Source organism: Lichenostomus cassidix, chromosome 1, assembly GCF_008360975.1.
Source record: "Lichenostomus cassidix isolate B80296 chromosome 1, HeHo_3.0, whole genome shotgun sequence".
NCBI classification, from domain to species: Eukaryota; Metazoa; Chordata; class Aves; order Passeriformes; family Meliphagidae; genus Lichenostomus; species Lichenostomus cassidix.
This window is the reverse complement of record NC_139479.1, coordinates 30,988,119-31,002,948: the sequence shown is the minus strand read 5'-3', so window position 1 is coordinate 31,002,948 and position 14,830 is coordinate 30,988,119. Positions and strand designations below refer to the sequence as shown.

General features: G+C 37.8%; 1 protein-coding gene across 6 annotated transcripts in view; it reads left to right on the top strand.

The window, feature by feature from the left end:
* Positions 1–11,453, top strand: part of UBE3A (ubiquitin protein ligase E3A) — a 54,689-nt gene extending 43,236 nt beyond the window's left edge. For all 6 annotated transcript variants that reach the window (XM_085055434.1, XM_085055415.1, XM_085055426.1 and 3 more), the window contains 7 exons: positions 2,102–2,246; positions 5,815–6,020; positions 8,096–8,260; positions 8,638–8,793; positions 8,890–8,963; positions 9,439–9,582; positions 9,805–11,453. In XM_085055434.1, coding sequence (XP_084911560.1) covers positions 2,102–2,246; positions 5,815–6,020; positions 8,096–8,260; positions 8,638–8,793; positions 8,890–8,963; positions 9,439–9,582; positions 9,805–9,925 — 1,011 coding nt within the window. In that variant the 3' untranslated portion in view covers positions 9,926–11,453. The remainder of the gene's footprint in view (positions 1–2,101; positions 2,247–5,814; positions 6,021–8,095; positions 8,261–8,637; positions 8,794–8,889; positions 8,964–9,438; positions 9,583–9,804) is intronic.
* The last annotated feature ends 3,377 nt before the right edge of the window (positions 11,454–14,830 follow it).

The following is a 14,830-nucleotide window of genomic DNA, read 5'->3' as shown; positions in this document are numbered from 1 at the left end:
ATTCTGAAAACCTAATCTCACTTGGTCTCATTACTGGGGTCCTCATGATTTGCCTTCATGTTTCTTTAACTGATATTTATGTGCTATGAAGTTACACTCCCTCTCCTTCTGAGTCTAGTTTTAATACCAGGTAGTGCATTTTTTTCTCTACATGCTCCTTTTGCATGGAGTCCTTCAAAGTCTTCAAACCCATTAGATAACCACTCTGTCACCCATCCTCCTGTGCTGTGCTGCTTGGATCATGGCTGGCTGACTTGGCAGTTAGCAGGAGAAAATGTGCCTTCCTGGTGGTGTAATTTTGTGAGTCAGTGGTGTCATTACTGCTGCCTTCATGTTCTCTGCTCTGTTCCTGTTTTACTTCATACTTTTGTAGTAAAATTCTGGGCTGTAAAGAGTGTTGACGTGTGTGGATAAGGTAGGGTAGTACAATAAAAAGTAAGGGTTAGCATGTTAAGGCCACCTGCTGAGTACTGGTGAGTACAATTTGCAGTAGCCCGAATCAGAGGCAAATCTCACCAGTAATATGGTTTTGGTAGAGGAGTGTACAGGTTCATCTGTGCCTTTATTTACTGCTGTTGAGTTTTCTTTGCCACGTAGATATGTTTAGTGTAACTGTGATGCATGGGTTTAACCACTGTGTTCATGCTTTTAAGCAGCATATTTCTTATCAGCTGCAAAACATTCCTGCTTAACTTTCAACATACTAAAAGGATACATTTTTCTTGTAAGAAAGTGAAGGACCTGGCAATGTGCACTCGCAGCCCAGAAATCCCTGGACTGCATCAAAAGCAGGATGGCCAGCAGGACCAGGGAGGTGACTGTCCCCTTTTACTCCACTCTTGTGAGACTCCACCTGGACTGCTGCATCCAGCTCTGGGTCCCCAGCATAACAGGGATGTGGACCTGTTGGGTTGAGTGCAGAGGAGGGACGCAAAAATTATCAGAGGGCTGGAGCACCTCTTCCATGAAGACAGGCTGGGAGAGTTGGGATTGTTCAGATGGCAAAGAGAAGGCTTCAGGGAGACCTTATAGCACTTTCTAGCACCTAAAGAGAACTGTGAGAACTGGAGAGGAAATTTTTACAAGGGCATGCAGTGATGGTACAAGGGGAAATTACCTGAAACAATAAGAGAATAGGTTTAGATTAGCTATTCAGAAGAAATTCTTTACTGTGAAGGTGGTGAGGCACAGGAACAGGTTGCTCAGGAAAGCTGTGAATGTCCCATCCCTGGAACTGTTTAAGGCCATGCTAGATGGGGCTTTGAGCAAGCTGGTTTGCTGGAATGTGTCCCAGCCCGTGGCAAAAGGGTTGGAACTAGACGATCTTTCCAGGTCCCTTCCAACTCAAACTATTTTGTGATGCTGTGACCTGTAATGACCTTTACGTAGACTTGAAACCCCTTCTTGTAAAATGTCATACTTTCTATTTGGCCGTAACTGAATTTTCACTTTCATAGCAGCAGCGCGGTAGATCTGTTTAAAAGCAGTGAAGAAATAAGAGCAAGAGATTTTTGATACTTCCTCATTAGGATCAATGGGAGTGCGTTGATTTGACTGTAATATTAGTGTCTTTTTTACTTTTAGTGTTTTTTCCCCAGCTCTTTTTTTGAGAGCTGCAGCTACTCACCACAGGCTTGTTTTCTGTCTCCCACTCTGAAAACATCTCTGCGTAATCCCTTCACAAAGCTGTTTATTGTCAAACATGTGGATCATATTGCAGACTCTTTTCATTGTCAGATGAATTTAATTATCCCAAGTAACACATCTTGTTTTCTTCCTATTTCTATGAATTGTGTGCAACACAATGATAATTTTTAAAATAAGTGCTTAAAAGAATAGAAATAAAAAAAGCTAACAGCCTGTGAGCTTTAATGGGCTAACAGATCAGTTCCATGGTAAGTTTCTTGCTGTGTTAATCCCCAGATTCTAAAACATGTTTAGAGTGATTTAGCATTACTATTGATTTCTCTTATTTTTCTGTTGTGATTTGTGCTTGCTTGCTTCTTAATTTTGGAGGGTACTTTTGGTTTCATTGTTTGATGCTAAACTCCTCTAGTAAACAGATTTGCTAATGAAGTATTTCTGTCTCCTCACTCAATAGCTAGAGATGATTGCCATGGAAAATCCTGCAGACTTGAAGAAGCAATTGTATGTTGAATTTGAAGGAGAGCAAGGGGTAGATGAAGGAGGTGTTTCCAAAGAATTTTTTCAACTGGTTGTGGAAGAAATCTTCAATCCGGATATTGGTATGTGTTCTGGTAATTTACTAATCTAACAGATTTTTTCTCACTAAAGGTTGGCCTGGATTATATTCCAGACTGGATTGTTCTGTGTTCATGCATTGCCTCTCTGTATCTACTGTTGCTTCTCTCTGAAGCTCTCCAGATTCACTGATGATCAGGAGAGTATTTGACACACATTGGGGCTCACCATGTCATCAGCAGTCATCCTCCTAAAGGTGGAATGATGGAAGAAGTAACTGTATTGTTAGTGACAACTGTCATTGCTTGTTTGGATACTAGTACAGGGTTTTTTTGCAGGGTTCCTTTGTTTGTTCTCTCACCTTTCTCCTCACTTTACTTTGTGATTAGTGTCTAGAATTAGTAATCAAACCAAAGAGGAAGAGTTTTCTGCAATAAAGCAAGAGTAGGACTATGGTGAGGTTTTGAATTATTTCTTCCCCGTCCTCCAGCTTAAATAAATCTGATCATCTCAGTTCTACAGATTCAAAGTGTGACAGTAATGTCAAATTTGATTATAGTTAAAAGAACCAAGAGTAATTTGATATATTAGAGCCAAAATTTTACATTTGTGTTTCAGCATGCTCTCTGCATCATTCGTTTATGCAAGGACATGCTTCTTTTAATATGCAGCTTGTCTGCTACTCTGAAAAAATGAAAATCGTATAAAATTTTAAGAATACTTCATGTTAGAATAGAAATGAGACCTGCCAGGTTCCTATATAATTTCATATTTAATGTGAAATAAAGTGTTACATTGTACTTCCTGTAATGGCTTCCATTAAAGAAGGCTAACAGCTCATGGCTGTTAATTGGGTTTCACTGGACTGCTTTAAAAAAAAGCTGCTGTTCTTGGTTTTGTAGCTTAGGAAATTGATGAAAATAAGGAGAAATCTATTTTGACCAAGTTAGAGAGGAGGTATCAGTGTCAAGTACCTAGAATCAGTAACAAAAATCTGAACCTTGGCCCTTGCCCTTTACCACAAGCCAGTTCTCTTAACAAGTGGTACAGAGCTATAAACAAGTCTTACTCTGAAAAATGCTGGTAACTTGAAGAGATTTGGAATCTGAATTAGCTTACTTTGAAGTATGACAAAATAAATAAATCTTAGTACTTTGACTGATGAAATTGTATTTTCAATGCAAAATAAATACATTTTCAACTTGGGTTTATCTAAACAGAAGTTGTGTAGATACACTGAAATACTCTTTCTAGTAATGGTAAAGTCTGCTCATGCTAGGATCCAAGCACTGTGTATATACTCCCTGTGTTTAAAGATAGGTAATAGATTAGATGTGCATGCATGTTTTAAATTTTACTTCCGTATTAAAAATGTATGCACACCTTTTGTATTCATAGTAACTTTGGGATGGGGGAAGCTTTTTAGTGGCTTTTGGCATTAATGTGCAAAAGCAGAAAATGTAGCTAACATTCACTATGTGTGTATATATATATGCATTACAGTATAGTAGATTATGTATGCACCAGATATACCAAGTGTGACTTCTGTTGATTTATAAATGCTTTCTTTACCTGAGAAAAATGAAGGACATCCTTTAAATGAAATTTTAAATGTCTGTCCTCTACTATGTATATTTGGAGAGCTGTAAATTGTTATTATAGTTTCTTTGACTTTTTGAGCATTTTCATATTAAACTACCTTAAAGTTTTACTCAAAGGAGGCAATAACTCAGAAAAAATACGGGATTTATGACCAACAGTCACCATGGTAAAGGGGAAGAAGTGATAACTTTATATAATGTCTTTAGCAACAATATGCAATTGTTTTCCCCTTCTTGAAGATTCCAGTTACGTCTGGTGTTTCACTATGATTTTAATGTACTGTAGTCTTAATTTTGGTAAGGGTGTAAAATATTGTGTTTCGTCGTAAAGTGTTTCCAGATGTAGATCTGGGTAAACTGTTAGTCCTTCATTATTAGACATTTGCTGGAGTTGTTTATTTCAACAGTTTAACTTTTCCATCATATTACGGAAAGTGCAAGTCATTGCTTTTATGTACCAGTATCCAGAAGTTACTTCAGTTGGTTCAGAAGATGGAATACAGGATTCTGTATAATGTTTCTCCTATAGATACCTGAGTTGCTCATCCATTTCTGATGTACAGTTGTCCTATCTGATGAGTCTGTCTGTTATTTGTGTGCTCCCATAATGGCTGACCCAGCCCTAGTCACTTACTGAGATATGCAATCTATTCTGGGGAACAGCCAGAGTCTCTGAATGAGCTTGCAGTTCATTTCCTCACCTAGAATGAGAAAACAGTCTTTATCTCTTGGCTGAAGATGATGGTTTTGGTCTTTATAGTAATTTTGTGGCTCTCTTTATGTGGCTTTGTAATCAGTTTGTACATCTGCATAGGTTGTAAATAAGCATATATTCTAAGGGCTGACGAGATAAATAAATCCTTGTGGCAAATGTAGTTTATATTCTTGACCACATGGCTCTGACTTCTGGTATGCTGGGAATAAGGAGCCTGGGGCACTTTTTCTTAGGCTCTGCCTGAAAGTCATGAGACTTAGCTGTGCAAGCAACAGGTGACTGGGACTATATCTGTCCAGGGTGGTCTCTCTCTCAGCTTAAGTCTATGGGGGTTTTCATTTATCTTACTTCAGTATCTAGTCATGTAAGCAATGGATTTTATTGTGGGTTTCCATTTAAATAGTTTATAGTCTCTACACAAACTCCAGTTTCATAAACAAGTGTTACTTTGTGTCTTGCTACAGCCAAAAGGGTAAGGGATTCAGCCTGTCTGTGGTCTGCACATTTTCTCCCTTCTGCTTCTGGCATGTGCCAATTCAGCTGTTTGTTGAAGTCTTCAGTGCTCGGCTTGTGAGCTGGGCAAGAAACTGGTCACCTGAAATAGTGAACTGAATGAGAGAAGCAAAACCACTCCCTTTAGACAGTGACAAGCTGTTAAAATTGCACCCGTTCTGTGAAGCTATGGCCCATTTGCCCCTCAAGTTAAGCTGTGTGTAATAGCTGCAGTAACAATGGTCCTTGAAACAAGCAAACAAATCTGTTGGGCATCTAACTCTGCACTTATGTGTGATGGTCAATCCCTGCTCCATCATCTTAGCTTCTAATTCAGTAGTAGGGCTGCATCTAGTCCTGTTCCTTTGCTGCAACTGGCCTTTGAGGAAAGGCTGTCACTTTTTTTGCTATTAAGAGTCCTTCAGGGTTGTTTCATCCCACATGTTTTTGACTGTGTTCTTGTCTTCCACTGCTGTATTTATCAAAGTCACAGTCGCTGTTGACAGTGTGCTGCTGGTTCTTCAGTAGTGGAGGGGATGAAAGTTGTGTATGTGCAACTTCAGCAAGTGTTGCAGGATGTTGTATCACAGTTCTCTTGCACACTTTTAGTGGTGATGTGAGTAACAGTGTTTTGAGCAGCTTCAGTTACCCTAAGGTAAGTAGTTTCTCTTTGCCATTCAATTCAGTATAATGTTAAATACGTTTTCAAGGCTAGTGCAAATGGGTTTATACTGGTATGTTTTATGTGCTACTTTTATTGAATGGTAGCCATAATTATTCAACTTTTTTTTGTTTTTTTAACAGGGATGTTCACATATGATGAGTCTACAAAACTGTTTTGGTTTAATCCGTCCTCTTTTGAAACTGAGGGTCAGTTTACCCTGATTGGCATAGTACTGGGACTGGCTATTTACAACAACTGTATACTGGATGTACATTTTCCAATGGTTGTCTACAGGAAGCTAATGGGCAAAAAAGGAACTTTCCGTGATCTGGCAGACTCTCATCCTGTAAGTTCATTGTATTCTTAGAGCTTAGTAGTGCATTTTCCATGCAATAATTTAATCCGTATTTAAATTAAACATAAGATCACTGTCAAAAGTGAAAGTGAAATAACCAGTCACTTGTGTGAAGAGTCTGGATCTGTTAAAATAAATTAATAAGCAATAAAACCTCTTGCTAGATTTGGTTTGCAGGAGGCAGAATTGTAGAGTCAATGAATAGGGCTCAGTATCAATAAAGCATTTTATTTTTTTACTGCATAAATTGCTAAATGTTACTAAGCATTAATCATAAATAAGCATGTCTCTTCCCAAAGAGACTTCTAAAATTAAGCTGTTTATAGCTATTTGTAGGAGTAAATTTCTGCCAAAAAAAGTGAAAGTAACAATAAACATGCAAAGGTGTGATGTTCTTACTGGTTTTTGTCTAAAGCAAAAGACAGATGAGGCAGTTCATGAATATCCCAATGATCAGTGTCTGTGTCTTCCCACACCCATTCCCAGCCAGTGGCTTTACACAAGCACTGAGCTGTACATGTGCTTTGGTAGATAGAACACACAAGTGTTTGTGCAGGATGTCTTGGCCCTGCTCCACCTGCAAAGATCACCAGTGGCTTCCCCTCATGTTGCTGGTAGGAGTTTTTAGCAGACTTCATTCTGTTTCAGACACTGGGACACTTCCCTTTTATAAGCAGTTATGCAAAGTCTTCATCTGTTAAAAAAAGCTGAGTAAAATAATGCTGTCTAAAAAGAGCTGGCCTTTCATTTTTGAAAATGATGCATGTGTAATCAAAAAATATGTTGTCTGGTCTGCTTTTGATGGCTACATACAACAGCATGCCAGGTTCGACCAGTTTCTCTGTGTAATGATGTTGAGAAACAGTGCCCTGAGTTTCCTCTGACTTCTATTACATACTCAAAACTTTTTGTGACAAAAAAGAGTGGGTATATTTCTATGGAACAAGGCAGTCAGACATTCTCATATGACTTAAACAGTTCAGAGCTTCTCAAACCCAAAGTGAAATTCACAGTAGTCAAGCTTCCCAATACTTAATGTAATGCTGTAGAGCATGGAAAATAGAATGTTCACCAGCCCTCACCCCAAGTAGTTCCAAGTCCAGTGATTCTCAGTGCACGGTCCTTTTTAAAGGTCCTGTGGAAGAATCAAAAAGACACAGATAGTGAGAGGTTGAAGCTTACATGTAAACTTTCATATTTCAGTTAAAACCTTGAAGGAAAATTAATTTCTTCTACTTCACTATGAAAATACAATTGCACATAGTTGTTGCTTTTACCTTCGCTTTGCATTCTTTAGCCCCTACACCTCTGTCTCAGCCAAATAACTGTTCCTTTTCTGTATAGTCTTTGGTTTCCAAGAGAGTCTTGGGCTTTTCCTAAGGCATAGCAGGGAGGAAGGCTGGTTGCTTCTTTGAATAGAGCAAACTCTTACAGGTAATTTAAGATTCCAGTTGGTAAATTCTGACCTAAGTTGTGATTTTTTTTTAAATTTTTTTTTAATTTTTTAAATGTTTTTTTGTTCATAAATGTCTTCTTACATTAAAACTGCCCCATCTGCATTGCTCAGGATTACTTCCTAGTTGGTTTGGGTTTTAAACAAGACATAGAAGATAAAAGCCTGCTGTCAATTTTACCTGCTATAAAATAGAGGGGTTTCTTTGATTTTTAACTCATTAATGTTCCCCATACCAGTGTAACATAATCTGTGTGCCTAAAGTAAAGACGGATTCAAAAGACTTAAAAGAAGAAGAGGTCATTAAAGGCTCTTAAACTGCAGGTTTAACAATTGCATTTAGGAAGATTGGTGGGTACTAAAACACTCTTTTAAGGGAATTACCACTGATTGCCATGTTTCTTTTTTATGTTGATATGTTCTATTGTTTCTCTCTACAAATACTGAGCTTAATAAACTATTGTTTGGACTGCTATGGGAGATGTTTTAGATGACTTGAATATAGAATGTCGCAACCCTTTATCAAGGCAGGTGGTTTCATGTGTTCTTGTATTACTCAGTGAAATCTATCGAAACTTCTTTTTGACAGAACATGTATATCTTATTCTGTTAGGTTCTCTACCAGAGTTTGAGAGACTTACTAGAATATGAAGGAAGTGTGGAAGATGATATGATGATAACATTTCAAATATCTCACACGGATCTCTTTGGCAATCCAATGATGCATGATTTAAAGGAAAACGGTGATAAAATTCCGATTACGAATGAAAACAGAAAGGTACACTCAGCTTTTTTAATGTAATCTGTAGTTCTTGGATATACTGTAGAATTATGTAGAACCCTATAAAGGTCTGGTCTCACTTAAAGTTTTTAAGTTTAAAAGGGTTTTAAAATTGCCATAACAGTGATTATGAACAGAAAAGGGTTCTCTTAAGAAAGCTTTGATACATCAATACATAGCTTCTGGGTGGGATGTTTGACCAGTCTGAGCAGCATTTGAGACTTGTTCTTTTGTGTTGCTGAAAAGAAGCTGAGCCCAGATAATCTGTGTAGAATTTCAGAATTATATGTGTTTTGGGAACTTGTATTTTTGGGAGGTACTTCAAGTGGCATGTGTTGAAGCACTAAGGGTTTTTTTGGTTTATTTCCTTGCAGGAATTTGTCAATCTGTATGCTGACTATATACTCAATAAATCGGTAGAAAAGCAGTTCAAGGCCTTTCGGAGAGGATTCCACATGGTGACCAATGAATCTCCTTTGAAATATTTATTTAGACCAGAGGAAATTGAATTACTTATTTGTGGAAGTAGGGTAAGAATTCTGAATGTACACTAGAGAGTGGAGCTTTTTTTTTTGATCTAAAGTGTATAATCAGTGGTCATCTTTAAAAATATCATCTTCTTACAGAATTTAGATTTTCAAGCATTAGAAGAAACTACAGAATATGATGGTGGCTATACAAGAGACTCTCTAATTATTAGGTAATTTTTTCTAATTTTGTAAAGATAAAAAGCACTTTATCTGCTTGTTTCTTCATAATTAATTTAATATTGTAAGATTTAGTATTTTTGTAATACTGGATATGCAAATGTCTTACGTGTAATTTGACTTTTCTCAACTATCATCATTAGAAAAAAGGAGATGGTATAAGCATTGTTGAATCAGTATAATTCCTTAGGAAATAGGAATAATAGAATATCTGCAGAACACTTATCAGCCAAATTAACATTTAAAGACAGTTAAACTGCAGTGTTTGGTAGTATTTCTGATTGCTATTTCTAACCTCAATGATTGGTAAATACATTCTGAGAGTTTTGGTTTATGAATGCATCCTGTAAACTTGATGTTGAGACTGATTAGAATTACTACACCTTCAAAGCTCAATTACTTTTGAAAGTCTCATTTGTAATAAAGAAAATCAACAATTTACTTACTTTTTGATTTCTTCCTTGATAGGGAATTCTGGGAAATAGTCCATTCATTTACGGATGAACAGAAAAGACTATTCTTACAGTTTACAACAGGCACAGACAGAGCCCCCGTGGGAGGACTTGGAAAGTTAAAGATGATCATAGCCAAAAATGGCCCAGATACAGAGAGGTAAAAAAAAAAAAAAATCTACATTTTGCTTGGTTTTTTGTAATTGGAAGTGAATTCTGTGCTTTTGAGTTCTTGACCTGGTTACACCTGAAAGTTGAATATCTAAAAAAAGTATATTTTCTTCAAATTTATTATTTTTTGACTTGTAAAATAGAGATGTATTTCTTTTGAATGTTCTGAGATCTGAATTCTTTTCTTGTTTGTTCTTCTTTTGCCCCACAGGTTACCTACATCTCACACATGCTTTAATGTACTTTTGCTTCCGGAGTACTCAAGCAAAGAAAAGCTTAAAGAAAGATTATTGAAGGCCATCACATATGCCAAAGGATTTGGCATGCTGTAATAAGTATAACAAAAGGGATTAAAAAATGATGGTGATGATGTCCCTGTCCAAAAAGGCCATAAGATAGTGAGCTACAGTAGTCACCTGTGTTTGTGCCTCCCTTCTTTACTGGGGACATTGGGCTGGAACAGCAGATTTCAGCTGCTTATATGAACAAAATCTTTATTTTTTCTTTTAGCGTGAAAGTGTTACATATTCTTTCACTTGTATGTACAGAGAGGTTTTCCTGAATATTTATTTTAAGGGTTAAATCACTTTTGCTTGTGTTTATTACTGCTTGAAGTTGAGCCTTTTTGAGTATTTACAAGAAAACAAACTGTACTCTCCCAAGGAAAATATTGCCATCATTTGTAGACCATGTAACCTTCAAGTATGTGCTATATTTTTGTCCCTGTATCTAATCAAATCAAGAACTGTACTTTTTGAAGAGTTTGCTTTTGAAACTTGAAGTCTTGAAAAACAGTGTGATGCAATTACTGCTGTTCTAGCCCCCAAAGAGTTTCTGTGCAAAATCTTAAGAATCAATAAAGATGGAAGGGAGAACTTGGAATGTTAAATTGCAGCCTTGAGAACTTTACTTTAGTCACAGCACAACAATTAAAATTCATTTCACTATATGTTGTCTTCACATGTCTTGTAATAAACTGTGTTTTTAATTAGGAAACATTTCTTAGCATATGAAAGGGTAGAAATTTTAGTTACTTTTTTAAAAAAGAAGTTTACTGGGGAAAGTGCATTTTCAGCTGAACAGCTTTAGAGTAGGGAGTGAAGTGTCTGGAAAAAAAGATAGGAAGTTTTTGCTATATTATAAACAAAGCATGTGGAAGTGCACTTAAAATGAAGTTTTATTCTTAATTGCCTATTATGTTGACATTTTAAATAGACAATCCAAAGTCTTCCCTACATGTTGTGTCATCATCATTTATTTAATGAATGATTTTTCCTACCTATCAAGGCACATGATCAGTGTTGCACCATAACTAAAGGGATGGCTACTGTATTTTAATCTCATCTAACAATAAGCAAAATTGAACAATATTAAACGTGAGGCCTACTTCATGTTGTACACTTCCAGCCATTAAATAAACTGTTAGAAAGTAAGTACTAAGGTTATGTTCATCTACTACATAAAGTATTCAGTAGGTTTTTAATTTAACTCTACAAATCATATCAGAAATAAATCCTTTACCTTTCGTAGTCTGTGTTTAATGTTAATTTCTCCTGTTGCAATATACGATGAAGGGATTATGCATTTGTAAGTGCAGATGTAACTGGCATATCTCTTTTCCAATACAAGCTGCAGCGGGTGTGCAGAGCTGAGCTTGTGCCTTGACAATTGCTATAACTGGCTACTACCGATCAAAACCGTGACTGTGTGGAATTGGCATTAAAAGGCTTAGTTTTGAAATCATTGGAAAAAGAAAAGATGTCTTTCAGGACTATTTTAATAAATTCTTTCTAGTAATAGAAACAGACAACTGTTATGTAACTATGATGCTGAATAAAACAATGACCTTTTTTCACCATGGTTCAGTGAAAAAGAAAACAAGTTACTTTCTTACTTTGATAAATTAGATATTAAATTGTTTGATTAGAAATTGTTGTAGTACTGCATAATTTGAGGGTTGCAGGTACGGAAAACTCTCCAGAAGTGAACTGTAGTGGTGTGGGATCCAGCGATGTTCCCCTCTCAAATTGAAGCCAATGCCAGATGGCCTGGACACACGGGAATGAAACTTTCTGGGGAGGGAGAGGTGCAGTCTTCTCGCCTTTAATCTCAGAGGTGGCCCTTAGAGCCTGCCCTCTTTTATGTCCACCGTGTTGTATGTCCCTGAACAGGAATACACAAGGTATCCTACCTCTCAGTGTAGGGTGGTTGACAACAGTGCTTGCTGAGCCCTTCAAGTTTGGAGCAACTTTTACTGTAGGTAGTGAGAACCAGACTTGCCGAGTGCCTTGATGTACTTTGCTACAAGTGTGAACACATCATGATACTGCTGTGTGGTATGTACTGTGTCCACAATCTAATGCTGTTAAGCTGTATTCCTAGAACTCCTCTTATCCTGATGGAGCTGTGGTTTGTGGTTACACCCAGCTGACAGGTGTATGTGATTCATGTTGGGGTTTTTTATATAGATCTAAAAGCTGTGCTGACAGCATAACGGATAGCAATACAGAGTTCTCTGGCTGAACTGTTGACGTTGTAAATATCTTTCCGTTTTCCTTTAGCATTAAGATTAAAATAATACATAATTGCATTGGCCTTCAAAAGCATAAGTTGTTTTTCAAGGAGTCATTTTCAGGTAAGATAGAAGTACTTCATATTTGGCTGATTTCTCATGTAAATATATACTGCCTCCCCCCAAATACCACTGTATTGAAACCTTATCTCCTTAGTGCTGGTGTAAATGAACTAGTTGTTCAGCAGCACCAGTTGATAAGGGTTCAAGTAAATAAACCTTGAAGTCTTGTAGCTGCAGGCTGCATTCTTGCCCTATAGAAGTTCTAGCCGGCCTTCTGTTGTGTGAAAGGGAAAATGCCATTTTAAGTTGGTTTTGGTTTGGTTTTTTTTCTGGGCTCCAGGCACACCTGGAATGTCTTTGACAGTGTCTAGCAAAGTTCAGGTCTACAAAACTTACCTTGGAGACTTAAGTGAACTTACATGTCATGGAAATACCTCTCTTGAGTGAGACAGAAGATTCCTCTTCTAAGGCAGTAGTCTGATGCCAGTGTGGTGGTGCTGTCTACACAGCATGTCTTCAATATGTTGACAAGAAAATATTTTGGGCATCTTAGCACTGCCTCATTTAACAAGTGAAAAATACCTCTTCAGGTATCTCCTGCACCCTAATAGACTGCCAGGATGTTTCCAACCTTGGTGCAAAGGGGCCATTAGGCTTCCATTTGTGTTTTGTGCAATTGCATGCTTCAAAAAATGATAGTGCAAGAAAATAAGTAGTGCACTGAAAAGAATCATCTTAATATGGCACTTTTTCAGATTTAATTAGGAGTGAAGAAATGGTTTTGTTTAGCTCTGGAGGTATGTTAGCATATGATTCTGAGTAAACAGAGCATCACCTTGTAAAAGATTAAAGCTTTTGCATCTTTCTAAGAAGATTGCAGGATCAGCTGTCAGGAGTGAGTAGAGTTCAGTTAACTAAGGAATAGCATTTTGTGAACTTCTGACTGGGCTTATCTTCCATTTGGCAGGCAGCAGCCTGAGACAGGATGGTGGCAGCCAAGGAGACCCCCTGCAACCCTGCATTCTGAGCAAACCTGATGCTGGAATGGGCTGGAAATGGGCCCAGGGCTCCAAGCAACTCTGTATACAGTGGTCAGTCTGTGCCTCTCATCCACCAGTGTCTTCACTGCTGAAGCAGGAGCTTCCTACCACGTGTGGCACCACACAGGTGTGATGGACCTGGTGGGCTTAGCCTCCAGGCAGCTGCAGTGTGGGCTGCCCAGGGCTGCATGAGCTTCTGCTCTGTGGAACAGGGAATTGGACAAAAGTTTCCGTGCTGCTGATGTTTTGGAAGAGGACAACCTCCACATCATCAGGTTTAAGGTGTTTCCCTCACACTGTTGTAGCCAGTTACTTCCAGGTAGATTTTTAATCTCACAATAGGATTAAACATTTCCTGGTTGTCTCAAGAGTTTTTATGATAAATACGAATCAGTTGGGTGGAATGTTTGAGCTGTGCCTTATATATTATGCAGAAAAACTCCAGCATTTCAGCATGCATGATGGAGCAGGAATTTCTTCCAAGATTAGTTATTCAAAATCAAGCCATTCCTAACAAGAGATGAGTTTATTACACTTTGAGTCACAAGGGTTTGTGATAAGTTACCTACAGTTCTTGTTCACACTTGAAAGTTTAATAAAAGTTGTTGTAAAATTCATAAGATCATGAGGGACTTAATAAAATTAATTTTAAGAAATTTAGTTTTATACTGTATCATGGAAGGGACACTGCATTGGCAATAAGAGTTGATACTGGCATTAGTCTTTATACAGGTCACTGCTTATCCAGATGAATTCATTTGGAAAACCCATGAATTTTTCATTGTATTTTTCTCTAGTGCTCTATCTGAAGGTGTCTTCAGCCGTTGATTTTTATTGTTCTTAATTAACAAAATTTAAAGGTGTATGAGGAGGTGGTTTTAATTGCAGATACACGAGTGTAGTGTTGTTCTGTTCTGCAGTATTTGTAGGATACATCAAGAGAGCTATCCTGATAATTACCTGAAGTTTTCCAAGTGTGCTTGTGTTTATGCGTGTCTTGCTCAATATATATCCTTCATTGGGATTTCTGTGTGGTGAAATGTTTAACAGACACGAACACTGGAGATGCAAGTGAAGGGTGGGAATCATTATTCTATTTTAGGGCAATAAGATTGCATTAGGAACTTTTATGTTATTTTGCTGAGTAGGTTTGTGCATAGTTTTGCGACTTTAAAATTGAGACCAGAGCTGACTCTGAAGTCAGACAGCAATTTCTGGAGTTAAGCTTCTGCCCTTGGAAGGACAGGGCAGCACAGCTCAACTGCAAACAACTGCATGGGCAGGGATCCTGCTGCTCCTGCAGCCTTGGCTCACAGTTTGGACTGACCAATGTCAAGAGAAAAACTGCAGCAGCCTGAAGATTTGTGACTCAACTGTTACATGCAAAGCTGACATGAAGCCTTTCTTAATGTCACCAAAGGCTCTGGTGTCTCTGCTGTGCTACTGAGGTGATACACAGAGAAAACCCCTTAATTCTATCTTCCAACTGCATCCGTCGCTTCCAGATCTGTATAGGACAGCAGTGTTGAGTACCAATGCTCAGGAGTTACTGCTTGTAAAGTGGAAACTAGTTGAACTTTCCTGTTGCAGGTTTTGAGCTGCCATGCATCATGTGCTGCTAC